This window comes from Bubalus kerabau, chromosome 11 (genome assembly GCF_029407905.1).
Source record: "Bubalus kerabau isolate K-KA32 ecotype Philippines breed swamp buffalo chromosome 11, PCC_UOA_SB_1v2, whole genome shotgun sequence".
Lineage (NCBI taxonomy): Eukaryota > Metazoa > Chordata > Mammalia > Artiodactyla > Bovidae > Bubalus > Bubalus kerabau.
The window spans coordinates 13,981,286-14,002,512 of NC_073634.1; the positions used below are offsets into that span (position 1 = coordinate 13,981,286).

At 37.3% G+C, this 21,227-nt stretch overlaps 1 protein-coding gene across 6 annotated transcripts in view; it reads right to left on the bottom strand.

Moving 5' to 3' along the window:
* Positions 1-21,227, bottom strand: part of ALMS1 (ALMS1 centrosome and basal body associated protein) — a 189,094-nt gene that overhangs the window by 71,387 nt on the left and 96,480 nt on the right. For all 6 annotated transcript variants that reach the window (XM_055539647.1, XM_055539646.1, XM_055539645.1 and 3 more), the window contains one exon: positions 12,519-14,359. In XM_055539647.1, the coding sequence (XP_055395622.1) occupies positions 12,519-14,359 (1,841 nt within the window). The remainder of the gene's footprint in view (positions 1-12,518; positions 14,360-21,227) is intronic.

Here is a 21,227-nt window from a genome sequence, read left to right on the forward strand (position 1 = left end):
ACTTTTATTTTCAATTCACAATGCTATTTACTAAGGACAAGGTCCTTTTCAGTTGAAGTGAAAATATATCCATTCAAAAATAAAATTACTGGGAAGTGAAAGTGAAGTTGCTCAGTCGTGTCTGACTCTGTGACCCCATGGATGGTAGCCTACCAGGCTCCATGATCCATGGGATTTTCCAGGGAAGAATACTGGAGTGGGCTGCCATTTCCTTCTCCAGGGGATCTTCCCAACCCAGGGATCAAACCCAGGTCTCCTGCATTGCAGACAGACGCTTTACCGTCTGAGCCACTAGGGAAAGGAGTATGCTAAACACATAGAGTATATAAAAACAAACAAGAAATAAAATCTTTCTGAAAAAATTTATATGTCAGTGGGGGAACTAGAGGTTTTTAAGGTTGCAATTATGTATAAAGATTATAAAGAATACACATTAAGACATAATGGAGTAAATAAATGACTGTATAAACAAGTAAACAATAGGAGGGATAAGACAAATCATGCTAATAGAAAAACCCCATATGTAGGTAAGCCCCTCTTGCCATTAACCTCCTCCCCAAGGAGGTGAAGTTAAATCTTCTCCTTAAGTCCAGTCCTGAGTTCACTGAGTTCCAAAGAAGAGAGCAAAAACGGGAGAAAAAGTAACTTCACAGTGGAGAAACCTGGCAAACACCATGTTATCCAAGTGACGATGGTTCACATCACCAGTGATACAATGTGGACATTACATATTCTCTGTTATGATGTGGTGAGAATTCACCTATGGTGTTCTTGCCAAATCCCAGAACTACAGTCTAATCATGAGAAAAACATCAGCCAAATTCAGATTGAGAAGAACTCTACAAAATGTCAGACCAATATTCCTCAAGACTGTCAAAATCATGAAAAACACGGAAGGAATGAGGATCTGTCATAGAGCAGAGAAGACTAAGGAGACATGACGACTAACTAAATACAATCAGATATACTGGATTGGGTCCAGTATGTTAGGAACAGGAAAAGGTCACCAATGGAACACTAGTGAAATCTAAAAAGCGTCTGAAGTTTAGTTACTAGTAATATATAAATGTTGGCTTTTTTAATTTTTAAAAATATACTATGGTAAAGAGGTTAACTAACAGTAGGAAAAACTTGGAGAGGAGTTAACTGTATTATGTTTGTATCTTTTCTACAGATTTTAAATTACTTGAAAATAAAAAATATTTATTTTTTAAAAATGGAGTAATACTGGATTTCCCTGGTGGGCCAGTGGTTAAGAATCCTCCTGCCACTTCAGGGGACATGTGTTCAATCCTTGAACTGGGAGGATTCCACAAAGAGTAGGGTGACTGGGCCTATGCCACAACTATTGAGCCTGTACTCTAGAGCCCTCAAGCCACAACTAGTGAGCCTGCAAAAGAAGCCACTACAACGACAAGCCCAAGCACCGAATGAGAGAAAGGCCCCACACAGAAACAAAGACCCAGCACAGCCCCGCCCCGCAAAAAAGGAGTAATGCTGTATTGTATCATATTGATGTAATGGCTATATCACAAAACCAGAAGAGCTTTTAAATCTCTATCCTTTGTCTACTAGTCACTAATTAAAAGAACAATTATGAGAAAAGAAAGTAGGCCCATCTCCCTTATGTATACAGAAGCAAGAATCCTAAAATGTTAGACAACCAAATGCACAGTGAGTGAATGTCTGTGTGTGTGTGAATGAATTCCTACCAAGCTGGTTTACTCCAGAAGTGCAAGGTAAGTTAACATTCAAATATCAACCAATATGATTCACCACATCAAAAGGAGAAAATTTGCATGATCATATCAATATAGTCAGATAAAACATTTGATGAAATTCAATAATTACGTATGATTAAAAACTTGTAGCAAAGGGAAACTACAAAAAACTTTAGCGCCACGATCCTATTTATAGTGAAATGTGAAGAATGTCCACTGTAGCATTAGAAACAAAATAAGGATGCCAACTCTTACCTTCTCTATTCAGTATGTTAGTAAAAGTCTTAAATGGCATTAGCAGGAAAAAGAAATCAGACATATAAGGATAGGAAAGGAAGAAATAATACTGTCACTTTTCATATTTGATACAATCAGGGATACAGAAAATCTAAAACAATCTATTGATAACTTGTAGAATATGTTAAGTTTTCAGAAGAGTTACCAGATAAGAGAACAAACTTAAGAATTCCCCTATATTCTTTGGTATCTGAAAAGTTATACAATTAAAAACCAAAAGATATGCAATATACATTATCATCAAAATATCAAATACCTAAGTATAAAAAAGATATAAGAACACTAAACAGAAAACTATTGATATATCACAGAGAGAAATTAAAGGTGGTCTGAATAGGATTTCCACTTCCAGTTATGACATACAGGTACACCTCATTCTATTGCACTTAACTTTATTGCACCTTGAAGATACGGCATTTTTTTTTTAACAAATTGAATTTTAGTTAGTAGTAATAGTAATATATAGTTAGTAGTAATACATAAATGTTGGCTTTTTAATTTTTAAAAATATACTATGGCACAATGGAGTGAAATCTAGCAGAAAACAAAGTCAGGCTGATGGGGGACTGAGTCAAGAAAGCTGAGTGAAATTCCCTGCACAGTCATAGAACTAATGAAACAGAAATCCCACTAGATAAAGGGGCTTGTGACAAACGTTAGGCCTCTTCCACAAGACATTTGCCAGGTTTTGAACCTACATAAGCCAGGAAACTAAATAACTAATGCCTGAGAGAAAGAAATTTCAAAAGTGACAAATCCAAGACCAGGAGATGACTGTGGCTCAGATCATGAGCTCCTTTTGCAAAATTCAGACTTAAACAGAAGTAGGGAAAACCATTAGGCCATTCATGTATAATCTAAATCAAATCTCTTATGTACAGGGATCCCTTCCCTTTCCTTCCCATAGTGGAAGTGACAAATAGATTCAAGGGATTAGATCTGATAAGACAGAATGCCTGAAGAACTATAATGGAGGTTCGTAACACTGTATGTCGGAGAGGGAAATGGCACCCCACTCCAGTATTCTTGCCTGGAAAACCCCATGGACAGAGAAGTCTAGTAGGCTACAGTCCATGCGGTCGCAAAGAGTCAGACATGACTAAGCAACTTCACTTTCACTTTCAACTTACACAGTATAGAAAAAGAAAAATTAACAAACTTGATTTCATAAAAATTAAAACTTTGTCCTCATGAAGCCACCAGTAAGAAAATGAAAATCAAACCTCATTCTGTGAGAAAATATTTGCAATACAGAGGATCTGTTATCTTGAATATGTTAAATATTCTTAAAATCACGACACAATCCAACGTATAAGAGTGAACAGATACTTCATAAAGATAAAAATGGCCAAGCACAGAAACAATACTCAACATCATGTGTCATCAGGGAAAAACAAATTAAAACCACAATAACATATCATTTCACATCCACATTTAGAATGGCCAAAATAAAAAATAACTGGAAATACCAAGTGTTAGCAATGGAATTTGCATATGCTGTTACTGAGAACAGAAAATGATAGTCAGTTCCAGTTTTGTATAATCAATCATTCTGTCTCTTCTACTAAGTGAAGCTACAAAACTGAGATGGACTACATGGAGCAGTTATTAGAAGACTTTTGAGAAATAGTAGGAGCTGGCAATTTGATTTACTGGTACATCTGAAGTACCAGTAAAACAGAGAAGTTCCCTTTGGTATCTAATGACCTGAACTCTAGTCTGACACTTAGAAGTGGACATTGGTACAGACAGAAAGACCTCCAGAAGAAGCCTTCTATTCGGACATGAGAAGTGGAACTGGAAATAATGTGAAGATCCCCTTTTCTTTTCTCTCTTTCTAGTAATCTCAAGCACTCAAGTGACTACATGGTGGCAGCAATCCCAGCAGTGACGGGAGCTGAAAATTCTAACAGAGGGAAACCCTCCTCTTCCACTACAGGAGGTGCGGTCTCAAGAGCGTAAGGCAAATCTGTGATTTTTTTTTCTCTGTACTGAACCACTTGGCACTGACACAGTCACAGGAAGCACACAAAAAACACACAGAAGAAAGGGCTAAGTTAAGCTCCTGCTTTCTGTTCTGAGGACCTGAAAAGGGGAGCTCAGGGTGAAACATATAAAGGAAAGCATCTATTATAATGGTTAATAAATATGGACAGTACCACAAGTTGGTGAGGATGGAGAGTAACTGAAACATTTGTACATTGCTAGTGGGAATACAAAGATACAGCCACTCTGGAAAAACAGCTTAGCATAGTTTAGTTCTAAACAGTTCTTGTACAGTTAAATACACACACATACCACATGACTCAGCAGCTCTAACTATATATACACATACATATATAAATATATTCTAATTTTTTTAGCAGCTCTAACTATAATCAGCGAAAACTGGAAACAACCCAAATATCCTTCAAGGAGTCAATGTACATAAATAAACTGTGGTGTTGTTTTTTTTTTTTTAATAACTTTTTACTGCTTTATGCTTGTAAAAAATTAAAAAGTAATTAAAAAGTAAAAAACTATTGATTCACAAAACAAGATGGACAAATCTCAAATACACTTTGTAAAACATGCCAAACCTGAAAGGCTATTCTATATTTTATGATTTCATTTACGTGACACTCTGGAAAGGCAAAACTTGGACTGAGAGAAATGCTTCGTATGGAACTGTGATGTGGATTAATCAAAACTGATAGAACTAACCTTTTAACCACAAAAAGTGAATGTGATAGTATGTAAATTAAAAAAAATTAACCAAGTTATTGGGGCAAGATGGAATACAGGATGTAAGAAATGAATCTTACAGTATTATAAATGAATCATATCATCATGCTAAAGCATATAGGGAAGAAAATAACTAATGCGGGAAACAGCAACAATGTCTGGACTGAATACTATACATAAAAAACCTGTACATAGTTGGAGAATTTGTTTCTCACCTGGGTATGGGATAAGAATTCTGAAACTACATATACTGAGGTAAACATACTGAAGATAATGAGCCATGTTTATCACCATTGGAGAAAGAAGTTTATAAATAAAAGAAAAAAGCCCGAATCAACCCCATGGTTCTGGACTAGTTGGAGGTATCAACATTGACCGGTGATTTAAAAAAAAAAAACAAACACACACATAAGTACATACACACATTACAATCAAGACAAAATGACTATAGATGTAGACACATGTGAGTTAATGCCTATAATCTTTAGCTTTATTCACTCAGCAGGGCAAGAAGCAGTGTCATCCTGCTGCTGCTGCTGCTAAGTCGCATCAGTCGTGTCCGACTCTGTGCGACCCCATAGACGGCAGCCCACCAGGCTCCGCCGTCCCTGGGGTCTCCAGGCGAGAACACTGGAGTGGGCTGCCACTTCCTTCTAGTAGTGTCATCCTAGTATGTCTTAAAAAAAATCAAACAGAAAGCAAAAAATATCTTGAAACGAAACTGTGGAACAAAACATATCAAAACCTATGAGACAAAAGCAGTTCTAAGGACATTTATAATGATAAATGCCTTCATTAAGAAAAAAGAAAGGCCTCAAATAATCTCACACCTCAAGGAATTAGAAAAAGAACGGAGTAGCCCAAAGCACACAAAGAAAGGAAATAAGAAAGATCAAAGTAGAAATAAGTAAAATCAAAGGAAAAAAAAAAAGGATCAGAGACCAGAAAAATAAAAAAGATCAAGATTAAGAACCTAAATTTTGATGATAGACAAAAATGACAAACCTTTAGCTAGAATAAGGAAGAAGGACTCAATCAGAAATGAAAGAGAAGACATGACACAGGATCCTAAGAGATTATTATGAACAGTTATATGCCAACAAACTGGATAACCTAGCAGAAATGGATAGTTTCCACTATCCACAAGATACATACAATTTACCAAGACTGATTCTTGAAGAAATAGAAAATATAAACAGACCAGTGGAGTAAGGAAATAAAATCAGTAATCAAATCTTCCCAATAGATGGTTTAAAGTGGTGAATTCTACCAAATGTTTCAAAAAGAAATAATACCAATCCTTCTCAAACTTGTCCAAAAATTGAAGAGAGAGGACCATTTGCAAACTCATTTTACAAGGCCAGCATTACCCTGATGACCCGAAGCTAGGTGAAGATATAGAAAACTACAAACCAATATCTGATGAATACAGACATAAAACTTCTCAACAAAATATTTGCAAACTGAATTAAACAGCACATTAGAATTATACACCAAGATAAACTGGGATTTATCCCTGAGGCGTAAGGATAGTTCAACATATAAAAGTCAATAAACATGCCACTTTAATAGAATAAAAGATAAAAATAGTAAGATTATTTCAGTAGATGCAGAAAAAGCATTTGACAAGATACATCTTTCTTGATAAAAACTCTCAACAAATTGGGTATAGAAGAAACATCCCTCAACATAGTAAAGGTCATGTATAACAAACTCTGGGGAGGACCAACCCCTTCCAGAAAAACATCTATTTCTGCTTTATTGACTATGCCAAAGCCTTTGACTGTGTGGATCACAGTAAACTGTGGACAATTCTGAAAGAGATGGGAATACCAGACCACCTGACCTGCCTCTTGAGAAATCTGTATGCAGGTCAGGAAGCAACAGTTAGAAGTGGACATGGAACAACAGACTGGTTCCAAATAGGAAAAGGAGTACGTCAAGGCTGTATATTATCACCCTGCTTATTTAACTTTTATGCAAAGTACATCATGAGAAATGCTGGACTGGAAGAAACACAAGCTGGAATCAAGATTGCCGGAAGAAATATCAATAACCTCAGATATGCAGATGACACCACCCTTATGGCAGAAAGTGAAGAGGAACTCAAAAGCCTCTTGATGAAAGTGAAAGAGGAGAGTGAAAAAGTTGGCTTAAAGCTCAACATTCAGAAAACGAAGATCATGGCATCCGGCCCCATCACTTCATGGGAAATAGATGGGGAAACAGTGGAAACAGTGTCAGACTTTATTTTTCTGGGCTCCAAAATCACTGCAGATGGTGACTGCAGCCATGAAATTAAAAGACGCTTACTCCTTGGAAGGAAAGTTATGACCAACCTAGATAGCATATTCAAAAGCAGAGACATTACTTTGCCAACAAAGGTCCGTCTAGTCAAGGCTATGGTTTTTCCTGTGGTCATGTATGGATGTGAGAGTTGGACTGTGAAGAAGGCTGAGTGCCAAAGAATTGATTCTTTTGAACTGTGGTGTTGGAGAAGACTCTTGAGAGTCCCTTGGACTGCAAGAAGATCCAACCAGTCCATTCTGAAGGAGATCAGCCCTGGGATTTCTTTGGAGCGAATGATGCTAAAGCTGAAACTCCAGTACTTTGGCCACCTCATGCGAAGAGTTGACTCACTGGAAAAGATTCTGACGCTGGGAGGGACTGGGGGCAGGAGGAGAAGGGGACGACAGAGGATGAGATGGCTGGATGGCATCACTGACTCGATGGACATGAGTCTGAGTGAACTCCAGGAGTTGGTGATGGACAGGGAGGCCTGGCGTGCTGTGATTCATGGGGTCGCAAAGAGTTGGACACGACTGAGCGACTGAACTGAACTGAACTGATGACAAACTCTCAGCTAACATCAAACTCGATGGTGAAAGGATGAAGCCTTCCCTCTAGTATCAGGAACAAGGTAAGAGTGCCCACTGCTAGCACTTTTAACTCAACACAGCACTGGAAGTCCTAACCAGAAAGATCAGGCAAGAAAAGGAAATAAAAGGCATCCAATCACTAAGGAAGAAGTAAGCTGTCTTTCTTTGCACATGATATGATCTAACATCTAACAGAAAATCCTAGAGACTTCATAAAAAAAAAAAGTTAGAAATAACCAATAAATTCAGTAAAGTCACAGGATACAAAATCAACATAGAAAAATCAGTTGTACACTAACTACAAAATATCTGAAAAGAACTGAAGAAAATCCCATTCACAATAGTAACAAATCAATAAATACCTAGAAATCAATTTAACCAAGGAGGTAAAAGATCTGTTCACTGAAAACTAAAAGACTTTGATGAAGGAAATTGAGGAAGACACAAACAAATGGGAAGACACATGAAATGTGTTCATGAACCAGAAAAATATTGTTTAAACATCCATATTCCTCAAAGCCATCAATATACATTCAATGCAATCCCTACCAAAATTCCAATGCCATTTTTCATAGAAAGGGGAAAAACAATTCTAAAATCTGTATGGAGTCACAAAAGACCCTGAATTGCCCAAGCAATTCTGAGAAAGAACAAAACTGGAAGTATCACACTTCCTGCTTCCAATCTATAACACAAAGCTACAATAATCAAAACAGTATGGTACTGGCACAAAAACAGCCACACAGATCAGTGGGACAGAACAGAGACCCGTAAATAAACCCACACATACGCATTCAGCCTGTATTTTACAAGGGAGCCAAGAATACTCAGTAGAGGAAAACCAGTCTCCTCAATAGAAGGTGCTGGAAAAAACTAGATAATCACATGCCAAAAAAATGAAATTGGACTCCTATTTTAATACTAACAAATTAACTTGAAATGGGTTAAAGATTTAAACATAAGACCTGAAAACATAAGCTCCTAGTAAAAAACACAGGGCAAATCTCCTTGACATAGGTCCTGCCAGTGGTTTTTTGGATGTAACACCAACAGCACAAGCTACAAAAGCAGAAGTCAGTACTACAGGACTACATCAAACCCCAAATTTTCTGTACAGCAAAACAGTCAACAAAATGAAAGGCAACCTACACCGATGGACTTTTGCAGCATTTTGCCAAGTGAAATAAACCAGACAGGGAAAGAGGAATACCATGCATCACTTACACGTGGAACCTAAACAAGAGGACACAGAGTAGAATGCTGTCTACTAGAAGCTGGAGGGCAGGAGAAATGGGGAGCTACTGGTCCAAGAGTACAAACTTCCAGTTAGAAGATGAGTAAGTTTTGGGGATCTATGCACAGTACTGTCATGATAGTTAAAAATAATGTATTAATATGCTGCTGCTAAGTCACTTCAGTCGTGTCCGACTCTGTGCGACCCCACAGATGGCAGCCCACCAGGCTCCCCCGTTCCTGGGATTCTCCAGGCAAAAACACTGGAGTGGGTTGCCATTTCCTTCTCCAATGGGTGAAAGTGAAGTTGCTCAGTTGTGTCCGACTCTTTGCAACCCCATGGACTGCAGCCCACCAGGCTCCTCCATCCATGAGATTTTCCAGGCAAGAGTACTGGAGTGGGGTGCCATTGCCTTCTCCGATGTATTAATATAGTTGAAAGTTATTTTAGAATATATCTTAAATTTTCTCACCACAAAAAAAGTAATGATAATTATGTGATGTGATGCAAGTGTTAGCTAACGCTATCACGGTAATTATTTTGCAATATAAGTGTATCAAATCAACACATTGTAAACTTTAAACAAGGTTGCATATCAATTTTATCTCAACAAAGCTAGGGGGAAAATCCTATACTCCAAAAAAGAAATAAGCATTCTTTGGGGAAATGATTGATTTCAGGGCTGTGGCAGGGTACAGTAGCCAATCATGTTTTTAATTGCTAAAACTGAATCAATTTGAGTAGTACTGGATTATAATCCAAAGGATGAAATAAATGCCCCTGAGTCCATATTAATGTACATGGAAAACTAAAGGAACAAATAAATGGGAGGAACAACAGCTCTTGCTTACAGAAGAATTCCAATTAATAAATGTAGAAGGAATGAAGGAAATGATTTACCTACCAAGATTCTCTCTTTACACTAGAGAATCTTGGTAGATACCACTTTTGTCAAGTAATCAAGGTTAACATCATCAGTATATCAACTTAATGTGCTTCCTGATGAAATGCACTGAAATTGGATAATCTCAATTTAATCTTGAGACAACATCAGACAAAGCCAATTTGAAACCAAAATAATTCTCTTCAAAGGTCATGAAAAATAAGGAAGTCTGAGAAACTGCCTTCAGTTTCTCCAGGAGATTAAGGAGACAGAACAACTGGAGGAGATTAACTAGAGAGAACAACTAAATGCAAGGTGAGATGGTGGGATGGATCTGAAACAGAAAAGGTTCATTTTTGGAAAAACCAGGAGAAATCCAAATTGGTCTACACATTTAATTATAATTGTGTATGATGGAGAATTTCTTAGTTTTGGTAAATGTTTTATGGTTATGATGCTAAGATAAGATGTTAACATAAGGGGAGGTTTAGCAAAGGGTATATTGGCAACCTCTAAAATATTCCTCCAACAGAACTTCCCTGGTGGTTCAGTGGTTAAGACTCCATGCCTCCAACGCAGGGGGTAGTCTGGAAACTAAAATCCCCCATGCCACATGGCATGGCCAAAATCAAACAAACAAAAATCACCCAGGTGATCTCTGCTTCCTGGTATTCATACATTTGAGTAATCCCTAATCCTTGAGGGTTGGCCGGAAATACTGATTCATTTCTTTCTAGTATTAGAATGTGGCAGAGGTGGTGAGATTCACTTCCAAGGTTAGGTTACCAAGTAAAGACTGTGCTTTGTCTTGGGCACATCTCCTGAACTCTTACTTGCTCACCTGAGAAAAGCTTAACTGCCACAGCTGCCTTATGGAAGGAAGAAGCTGTTTCTGGCCAATAACCACGTTAGTGAGCTTAAAAGGACATCGGTCTTAGTCAAGTCTTGGGATGGGACCACAGCTGCGGCCAATACCTTGTTTGAACCCTGTGAGAGACCCGAAGCCAGAAGCACCTAGCTAAGCCATGCCTGGATCTCTGACCCACAGAAACTTTGGGATAATATTTACTGTTTTAAGCTACATTTCAGGGTAATAGGTTACACTGCAATAGATAACACAGGAACTCTACTATTTTTGCAGCTCTAAATCTAAATTTAATCTCAAAATAAAGTTTAATATTCTTAAACACTTTATGTATATATACACACATATACAGATGAGTGTGTATACTATTTACAGATTCTGGAGTCAGACAAACTAGGTTCAAACGTCATTTTTAACACTTAATGGTCATATAATCTGGGGCAAATCATTTAATCTCTCTAAGGTTTGTAAAACCTGTAAATTGAGGTAATATCTACCTATGATGATTATACTAAGTATAAAATGATAGAAACATCGACTACAGTGCCTAGCATTTAGTACATTCTGGAACAAACAGCATTGTTATTAGTTCATATTTATAATCAGCTATAATTTTTTCTCATTCAAAGAATTCAGCTTCAGTAACTTGACACTTTATCACTTAGAAGAGTTTAAGTATTATATGCAAACCTATCAATCTTTTAATTTCCAAACAATTTTCACACCCAAAAAGGATCTATTTATAATACTATGGAAATCAGAGATTGACCTTGTTTTTATCTGCCCCAATCCAATTCTCAGTCACTAACTTTCAGAGCTATAATGGACCTCCAAACTTTCCAACTATTTCTTCCCACCAATCATCCATATACGAGTGCCAAAGATATTAAATGACTTGTCCGAGAGCACAGTTGATAGGATAGTTTAAGTATGGCTCAGGATTTGGGAGACATGGTAATGTGGTAAAGAAGCGCTGGCTTCCATTGAACAGACTGCATTATTGGAAACAACTGCTGCTTGCTGAAAAAGCAGCAATGTCAGTGTCTCAGTTTTCCAGAAGGCAAATAAGGATACCATCACCTACCTTACAGGGTTAACAAGAATTAAATCCGGTAACATATGTAAGTCCCTCACTGCCATGACTACCACATTGTGGATATTGATTAAACATTTTTTTCCCCTTCTTTCCAAGGCTCACCACTATGATCTACTACCTTCTCAACTATAACGTGGAAACATTACACAGAGGCTAAGTGTTTAGCCATACAGTAAAGGACTCACTAATGTAAAAGAGAATTAATGATAGTCTTAAAATCAGCCTAAACAGTATAAATCTAATGCATTTATCCCTAAACTGGGTTTTCATTCCTACAATCATTGTGAAATAAGATATAACATTAGGGACTACATTATCTTGACATACACTACTTGTGATATTAACCTGATAACTTGGTTAAAGTGATGTCTGCCAGGAATTTTCACGGAGAAATTACCGCTTTGATACTCATTCAGAGAAGAAACATGAAACAGAAACAGAGAGAGAGGAGGAAAGGGAGCACATACATGCATGCATCCCCTTCCAAAGCCTGGTCTTCAGCATATTTCCAATGTAATAAATAAGGAATTTCTAAATTGAACCACTTGGTGATCAAAGATTCTTCTGAGTAATGTTTTAAAATACTTGATGTCAAGTTGTTTTCCAGAAGTCTTTTGAGAGTATAAATACATTACATTACATTCAGATGTTTTCTCTTACTTAAGTGTTCATTCCTTGAAAGATTTTTAGATTAGGCAGGTAATAACCTCCCCTAAGAGAAATTATCTGCCTCTCCCCCAAGAACTTACACTTGCTTAAGTATTTTAAACCCTTTATCATAAATTTCATCAGCTTGCTTGTCATCACAATGAGACTCACCGATCTGCAGATACCGGAGTCCCTTCTGGATTGGAATATTCTTCCAAATCTGAACTGTTCACTTGTGTTTGCCTTGATGTTACTATCTGGCTATTCTGATAAGGTATGGTTTTCAAGTCCTGAGTAATAACATTACTATCTGGAAGAGGAGATTGTACGACTTGAAAGTCCGATGAAGATTTAGGTCCTAGAACACCTAAAGATTCTTGATTCTGTGCTACAGGTTTACTGATCAATAATTTGGAGGTTGGTTCCAATGATCTTGAAGATATAGTTTGTAGGTCAGAGTTAAACTCACTATTCATCCTTGTTTTAGTGGCAGGATCCAATGAATGAAATCTTTTATCTAAGTTTCCACTATCCAACTTGGAAGGAGTCTTGGGACAAAGAGTTATACGAATACAAGAAAGTGCTTTTCTATTTGAAGGTGGAGTAGATGCAGATGTTACTACTGTACATTGATTTGGGACTGATGGGGAGACCACATCACTGAATTTGGCTTCAACATCTATCACATCAGAAATGTGTAATTTAGGCTTATGTTCATTATTCTTTTCTACTACAGAATCCTGACTTTGAGGAAGGGGGGAATGGAGTTTTCTCAGGTGGTGATCTACATTTGGGGCTTTGCTTTGTTCAAAGAGTTGACGCTGCTCAAGAAAAATGGAAGAAGGAAGGTCTGAAGCTATATAATCCTGACTCTGAGGAAGGGGAGAGTGGTTTTCTCTTAACTGATCTACATGTGGGGCCTTGCTCTGTTTAAAGAGTTCTCGCTTTTCAAGAAAAATACGACAAGGAAGATTTGGAGCTACATAATCCTGAAGCTGAGGAGGGGGCGAATGGTGTTTTCTCACATGGTGATCTGCATGTGGGGCTTTGCTTTGTTCAAAGACCTCTTGTTCAAGAAAAATGTGTGAAGGAAGATCTGCAGTAATAGTTACATTCTTCTCTTTTACTTCTAGTGTGGAATTTGGTCTGCCCGTGCTAATGAGAGTATGATTATCAGAAAAATGAACTTCTTTGAAATTGCTATCATTTGCACTGACACTGGGCTTAGGATGACTGCTTTTAAAATCTGATTTTTCTAAGGGTTTTTCTTCTTGATAAGAATGTTCAACAGATAATTTTTGGCTTTGGCTACTATTTTCTGCTAAAATAGTCACAGCTTTATCTGGTGACTGACTAGTGATTTTAAATGATGAAGGGGAAGAGGTTCTCTGTTTTAGATCTCTAGGAGGATTCTGCTCTTCAGTGAAATGAGAATTAACTACCCCCACAGATGCTCCAGAACACTGGCTACCTTCAGTAACACCAACCTTAAGAAAAGAGGAATCTGAAAAGCATTTAGAATGTCGGTGAGATGAGAAAGTGATGGAGGTAGTAAACTTTTTCATGGGTTCTGGGGGCAGCATTTGTGATGAAGAATGACAATCCATTTCTTCAGGTGGCATACAAGCAGGTTCTACTAATTCTGACAGCCAAGGGTCCAACTTTTCATGAAATGGCATTCGAAGGCCCTTGCTAATTTCCAAGTCATCACTGATAAAGTTTTGAAATGGGGAATGACTTTGTAACTGCAAGGAATTCCAAACTTTGAATTGGGAGTTGTTCTGGTCCAGTGACTTGGAAAGGTTGATGTGTCTAGTTCTCCATGATGATGGGCTCCGTTGTCCTCTGACTATTTCTGAGGGTTCAGCAGATCTAAAAACACAAGGGTGGCTGTCCAATCGGGGTCGTTCAGCTGTTAGAGTTCTGAAACATCCTTTTTCATGGCTCTCAATAATAATGTGACTACAAACAGCTTCTGGCTTGTATCCTATTCCCCGTGGACTCTGTAAATCCTAGAAGATACAAACAAGTTCTTACTTGAAGTAGTCTGAATAATTATAAAAACACAACAAGAAAAAGATAGTTAACTATAAATAAAATGGCTTATGATAACTAAGATCACACAGTTAATTTCTTCTAAAAGTTTTCACTTAAGTTACAAAAGCAAAGACTTTTGCTCACCTTTTTAGTTTTAGTAACAGGGGTCCCTTACCCAAATTCTGCTGGTCACATGACTACCAAGCAGAGACTCTTCTTTTGCAGCCAGATAGTATCATGTGACTAGGTACAAGCCAATGGGAGGTGAGCAAAAGCAGTAAGTAGGACTTCTGGCTCTTGTCCTTAAAAAATCAAGTTCTTGGCCTCCGTGATCTCCTACTGCCACCTTCGATCATTACCATAACGACTACTCTTTCTTTTCTTAATTGGAGTGTAACTGCTTTACCATGTTGTTAGTTTCTGCTGTACAACAACCCATTACCATTACTCTTGTCAAATGAAAATGGTGATGTCTAGAACAACCCTGGGAGGCCACTCATAATGGTGCCTCAACTGCCCACCCAGCTTGGTTCCTCAGATTTCAAGAAGCAAAGTTACTTTCTTACCCTGGACCCGAAAGAGAAATACAATTCTACCTTATCTGAGCCACTGTATTTGGGTCTGTCTTCTACAGAAACATGGCCTACAATCTAATATTTACCAATAAAAACAGGAAAAAAGAATTAGTACTTCTTACTAGGGTATAGGATCAGTGCTAAAGATACCATAAATATTTAACACTTCTTTGAGATTTCTCTGTTTTACCTCTAAAATGATAACCTGGCATTCTATTTAATTTTAGTGCCACATGTGATTTCATATAAAAATATTTTAAATTGCATTGCCATTTCTCACATAATGGAGATGTACTTTTCCCTAGTCCTCCTGCAAAGTACAACTAAAAATCCTGGACATTATATACAGAACAAACTTAAGAAGAATCTGAAAGGTAAAGAGAAAAAAGGCAGACTGGCTAGGGACTTTGGGATCAGAGAATAACAAGGGAGTGATCCCTGGGTTTTCTTTTTACTTCAAATATCCCAGACTTCCAGTTAAAGACAGCTACCATGAACAAAGAGCACAGAAGAATACAAAGAGCTCTAACAAAAACCTGCTCTCATTAGTTTAAAAACAAGTAAAGGTGAAGTTCAGCAAGACAGAAAACTTTTAGACAATAACTGCTCTCTTCCAACCAAACATCACAGAAAAAAACTATGGCCTCACCCATACCCACACCAGCAAAGGCCAAGTGAGAAGCTTAAAAGTTCCATCCCTGGAAAACTCTAATGCAGAATCCAAACATCCAGGCCAATGTGGTATTAGAGATGGTCAAAAAATTATACAACTACCTTATGACCCAGCAAAGCAATAAAGACTGATGTTCATCAAAAACCTAGACAGGAATGTTTATAGCAGCTTTATTTGTAATAGCCAACAACTGGAAAACAACCAAGTTACCTCATTCAATCGGTATATATTTAAACAAATTGTGGCACATTCATACCATGGAATATTACACATCAGTAAAAAATAAACAGACTATTGACACTGAATATTGTCCAGAGAATTATGCTGAATGAGAAAAAGCCAATACTAAAAGATTGCACACAGTATGATTTCATTTATATGACATTCTTAAAAGGACAAAATTATAGCAATAGAAACTAGATTAATGGTTGCCAGGGGTTAAGAAAGGAGTGGGAATAAGACAGAAGTGGATATAGTTATTACAGGGAAACAAAAGGGACCATTGGGGTGGTGAAAACATTAAGTATCCTGACTGCATCAATGCCATTATCCTGGTTGTAATATATTATTATATATTTGCAAGACATCTTCATTTTTGGAAACTGGGTAAAGTGTAGAGGCAATCCTTCTATATTATTTCTTACTACTTTATGTGAATCTATGATTATTTCAAAATAAAATGTTTCAATTTTTAAAAAGTCAATAATCTAAATACCACTGGACAAAACATTTTAAAAATGTGATTTTAATTCCATGGCTTCTTACTATCCTGACACTGCCACACATATCACTGGGAAATAAATGCTCCAATTTGAGAAGCATAAACTTAGTCCAGCTTCTTAAAACTGGGCATGATTAGATTTATATTCATTCCAAAAGACATTTCTTCTTTCTTCCCAACAATCCGTATCTTATAATTTTTTACAATACGCCAAACCCCACAACCATCCATCACCTCCTTCAAGCTTTATAATAATTATAAACAGCTTTTTATAATAACTTTTCCATTTAAAAATTTTTTATAGCTTTGGTACTGGGCAAATCAATTTTAGTATTTTCATACAACCTTCTCCAGATACAGCCATAAGAACTTATATTACATCCCAACAATGCATCCTTTGATATGGGATAGGCTCTTAAATGTGGACTTCCCTGATGATCCAGTGGTTAAGATATACCTAACAGAAAATGGCTAAAATAGATGCACTTCCAATGTGGGGGACCCAGATTCAATCCCTGGTCAGGGAACTGATCCCACATACTGCAACTATATCCTGCTTGCCACAGCTAAGACCTGGCACAGCACACTAGCCCCCCAAAAGGCTACTGTTTTGCTCACAACCCTCTTTAATGATAAAATCATTCAGCAAACTATAAATGAAAGGGACTTTCTCAACCAGATGAACAGCATTTACAAAAGATGCACAGCTAACATTATAGTAAATGGTAAAAGATCAGACGCTTTTCCCTTAGGATAAGAACAACATAGCATGTACATACTTCCTCTTATCATACTGAAGGGTCTAGCCAGAGCAATCTGGAAACCAATTAAAAGAAATCAAGAATGGAGAGGAAAAAGTAAAACAATCTCTGTTTGCAGATGACATGATCCTCTACACAGAAAATACCAAGGAAACCATAAGAAAGCCAACTAGAATAAACAAGTTCCTTAAAATTTAGGACATGAGTTTAACAGACAACAGTCAACTACATTTCAATACACAGTGAACAATCCAAAAATGAAATAAAAAATTCCATCTACAATAGCATAAAAATAAAATACTTAAGAACATACTTATCAAAAAAATGAAGACTACCACAGAACACTATTGAAACAAACTATAAAAGATCAAAATAAATGGAAAACTGGCCCAATGAATTGGGCCAGACTTTAATACTGACTTTAATATTGTCAAGATGGCAATACTTCCTATACTGATTGATAGATTCAAGGGAATTCCCAATAAAATGTCAGCTGGCTTTTTTTCTTTGTAAAAATTGATCCTAAAGTTCATTCAGAAATTCAAAGGAGACACTGCAGCCAAGCCATTTGGAAAATGGTGAACAAAGTTGGAGGACTCACATTCTGATTTCAAAACTTAACCACACAGCTACAGTAATCAAAACTGAGTGGTACTGGGTACGAGAACAGAACTGATAGTTCAGAAATAAATACTAACATTTATGATGAATTGTCAAGTAGGCTAGAAAAGTCATGGGGAAAAAAGTCTTTTACACAAACAGTGCTAGGACAACTAAATATCCACGTGTAAAATAATGAATATGTACTCCATATACAAACAAATGCCATTTCAGCTACTACACATACGGATTATTTTTATATTTACAGTTTTGATACTTTGGTGTATAAAATAGGAGATATTGGTATAACCTAACTTTGTGTTTTTTTAAGAAGTGGCAAGCAGCCTGATTCATGAGAAGTGAAGTTTCTTGGCTGTGTGTGACTCCTTGAGATCCCATGACCTGCAGCCTACCAGGCTGCTCTGTCCATGGAATTTTCCAGACAAGAGTGTTGGAGTGGGTTGCCAATAACCTAACTTTTTCCTAAGTGTTTTCTAGTTCTTTATAAGTCTATTATTTTGCTTAAATAAATAAATAATGCCTCTAAGTGGACAGGCAACAAAAGTAAAAATACATGCATGCAGTTGTCCAGTTTCCCCAGCAACACTTACTGAAGACACTATCTTTTCTCCATCATATATTCGTCTCTTTTGTCACAGATTACAATAAATGGCCATAGGTGCATGGGTTTGTCTCTAGGCTTTCTATCCTGTTCCACTAATTTATATTTCTGTTCTTCTCCCAGTACCGATAGCTTACTGTAGCTTTGTAGTATAGTCTGAAGGGAGCTTGATTCCTCCAGGTCCATTATTCTTTCTCAAGATTGCTTTGACTATTCAGGATTTTTTTGTGATTCCATATAAAGTGTAAAAAATTTTGTTCTAATTCTCTGAAAAATGCCCTTGATAATCTGACAGGGTTAGCACTGAATCAGAATACTCCCTAACACGATACACAAAAATAAACTCAAAAATGCTTATTCACACTCAGAAACAGTCACAGACACAGGGAACAAAGTTATGGTTCAGTTCAGTCGCTCAGTCATGTACGAGTCTTTGCGACCCCGTGGACTGCAGCGTGTCAGGCCTCCCTGCCCATCACCAATTCCTGGGGTATACTCAAACACATGTCCACTGAGTTGGTGATACCATCCAACCATCTCATCCTCTGTAGTCCCCTTCTCCTCCTGCCTTTAATCTTTCCCAGCATCAGGGTCTTTTCCAATGAGTCAATTCTTCACATCAGGTAGCCAATCAGGTAGCCAAAGTATTGGAGTTTCAGCTTCAACATCAGTCCTTCCAGTGAACACTCAGGACTGATTTCCTTTAGGATGGACTGGTTGATCTCCATGCAGTCCAAGGGACCCTCAAGAGTCTTCTCCAACACCACAGTTCAAAAGCATCAACTCTTTGGCGCTCAGCTTTCTTTATACGCCAACTCTCACATCCATACATGACTACTGGAAAAACTATTGCTTTGACTAGACAGACCTTTATTGGCAAAGTACTCTGCTTTTTTGTCATAACTTTTCTTCCAAGGAACAAGCGTCTTTTAATTTCATGGCTGCAGTCATCATCTGTAGTGATTTTGGAGCCCAAGGGGGTAAATTGGGTGGTGGGCTGGGAGATTGGGACTGACACAAACGTACTACCATGTATAAAACAGATAACTAATGAGAACCTACTGTATAGCACAGGGCACTCTACTCAATGCTCTGTAGTGACCTAAATGGGAAGGAAATCTTAAAAAGAGTGGATATATGTATATAAATGACTGATTCACTTTGCTGTAAAGCAAGAAACTAACACAACATAGTAAGTCAACTATATGCCAACAAAAATTAATTTGAAGAAATACACCCCGAATTAAAAAAAATATTGGTGCAATTTTAAGTGAAGGCTTCCCTGGTGGCTCAGATGGTAAAGAATCTGCCTGCAACATGGGAGATCTGGGTTCAATCCCTGGGTCAGGAAGATTCCCTGGAGAAGGAAAGGCAACCCACTCCAGTATTCTTGCCTGGAGAATCCCATGGACAGAGGAGCCTGGCAGGTTACTGCTCATAGGGTCACAAAGAGTTGGACACGACTGAGCTACTAACACTCACATCTAGAATATATAAAGAATTCTTACAACTTAAACAAACAAACAATAAAAAAAAAAACCCAATCCAAAAATGGGTACAGGTCTTGAATAGATATTTCTCCAAAGAAGATATACAACTGGCCAATAAGTCCATGAAAAGATATTCAAATCAATAATCATCAGCAAAATGCAACTCAAAAGCACAATAAGGTATCACTTTATATCTGCAACATGGCCATTATGAAATAAAAAAAACACCCAGAAAATAATAAGTGTTGGTGAGAATGTGAAAAAAATTAAATCTTTGTGCATCATTGATGTTAATGTAAAGTGGCTACTAAAGAAAACTGTATGGCAATTCCACAAGAACATAAAAGTAGAGCGACCACAAGATCTAGCAATTCCACCTCCGGGTCTGTACCGAAATACTTAAAAGAAGGCTCTCAAGGAGATATTTTTGTATTTTCATATTCACAGCAGCTCTATTCATAACAGCCAAAAGATGCAAACAACTCAAGTGTCCACGGATGGATGAATGGATAAACAAATATCATACATACATACAATGAAATACTATTCGGCCTAAAAAGGAAAGGTACTGTGACACATGCTACAAAAGGGATGAATTCTGAGGACACAGTTGTCAGAGAAAGACAAATACTATATGATCCCACTTTTACGGAGCTACCTAAAGGAGTGAAATTCAGAGACAAATTATAATGGGGACTGCCAGGGGTTGGAGAAAAAGGGAGAAGGGAACAGGGGATTATGGTTTAATGAATACAGAGTTTCAGTTTTATAAGAAGAAGAGCTCTGAGGATTGTTTAACAACAATGTTAATACAGTTAAATACAGTCAACTGCATGATTAAAAATGGTTAAGATGATAAATTTTGTTATGTATAATTCAGCACAATTTTTAAAAGCAAAAATAATTTAAAATTGCCTCAAAGGGGGATCATGGACCTAGACATAAGAATTAAAACTAAATCTCTTTGAAGATAATGTTAAACCTTTGTGACTCTCAGTTATGCCATGATTTCTTAATATGATACCAAAAGCACAGCAATAAAAGAGAATTAATTATAAGTCAGACTTTGTCAAAATAAAAAAACTTGTGCTTTGAAGGTCACAACCAAGAAAGTGAAATGACAGCATACAGAATGAGAGAAAATACATGCAAACAATATATCTGATAAGAATCTAATATCAGAATATACAATTCAACAGTGGTGGTAGTGGTGGTTTAGTTGCCAAGCCGTGTCCAACTCTTGCTATCCCATGGACTGTAGCCCGCCAGGCTCCTCTGTCCATGAGATTCTCCAGGCAAGAATACTGGAGTGGGTTGCCATTTCCTTCTCCAGGGCATCTTCTCAACCCAGGAATAGAACTGGTGTCTCCTGCATTGCAGGCAGATGATTTATCAACTAAG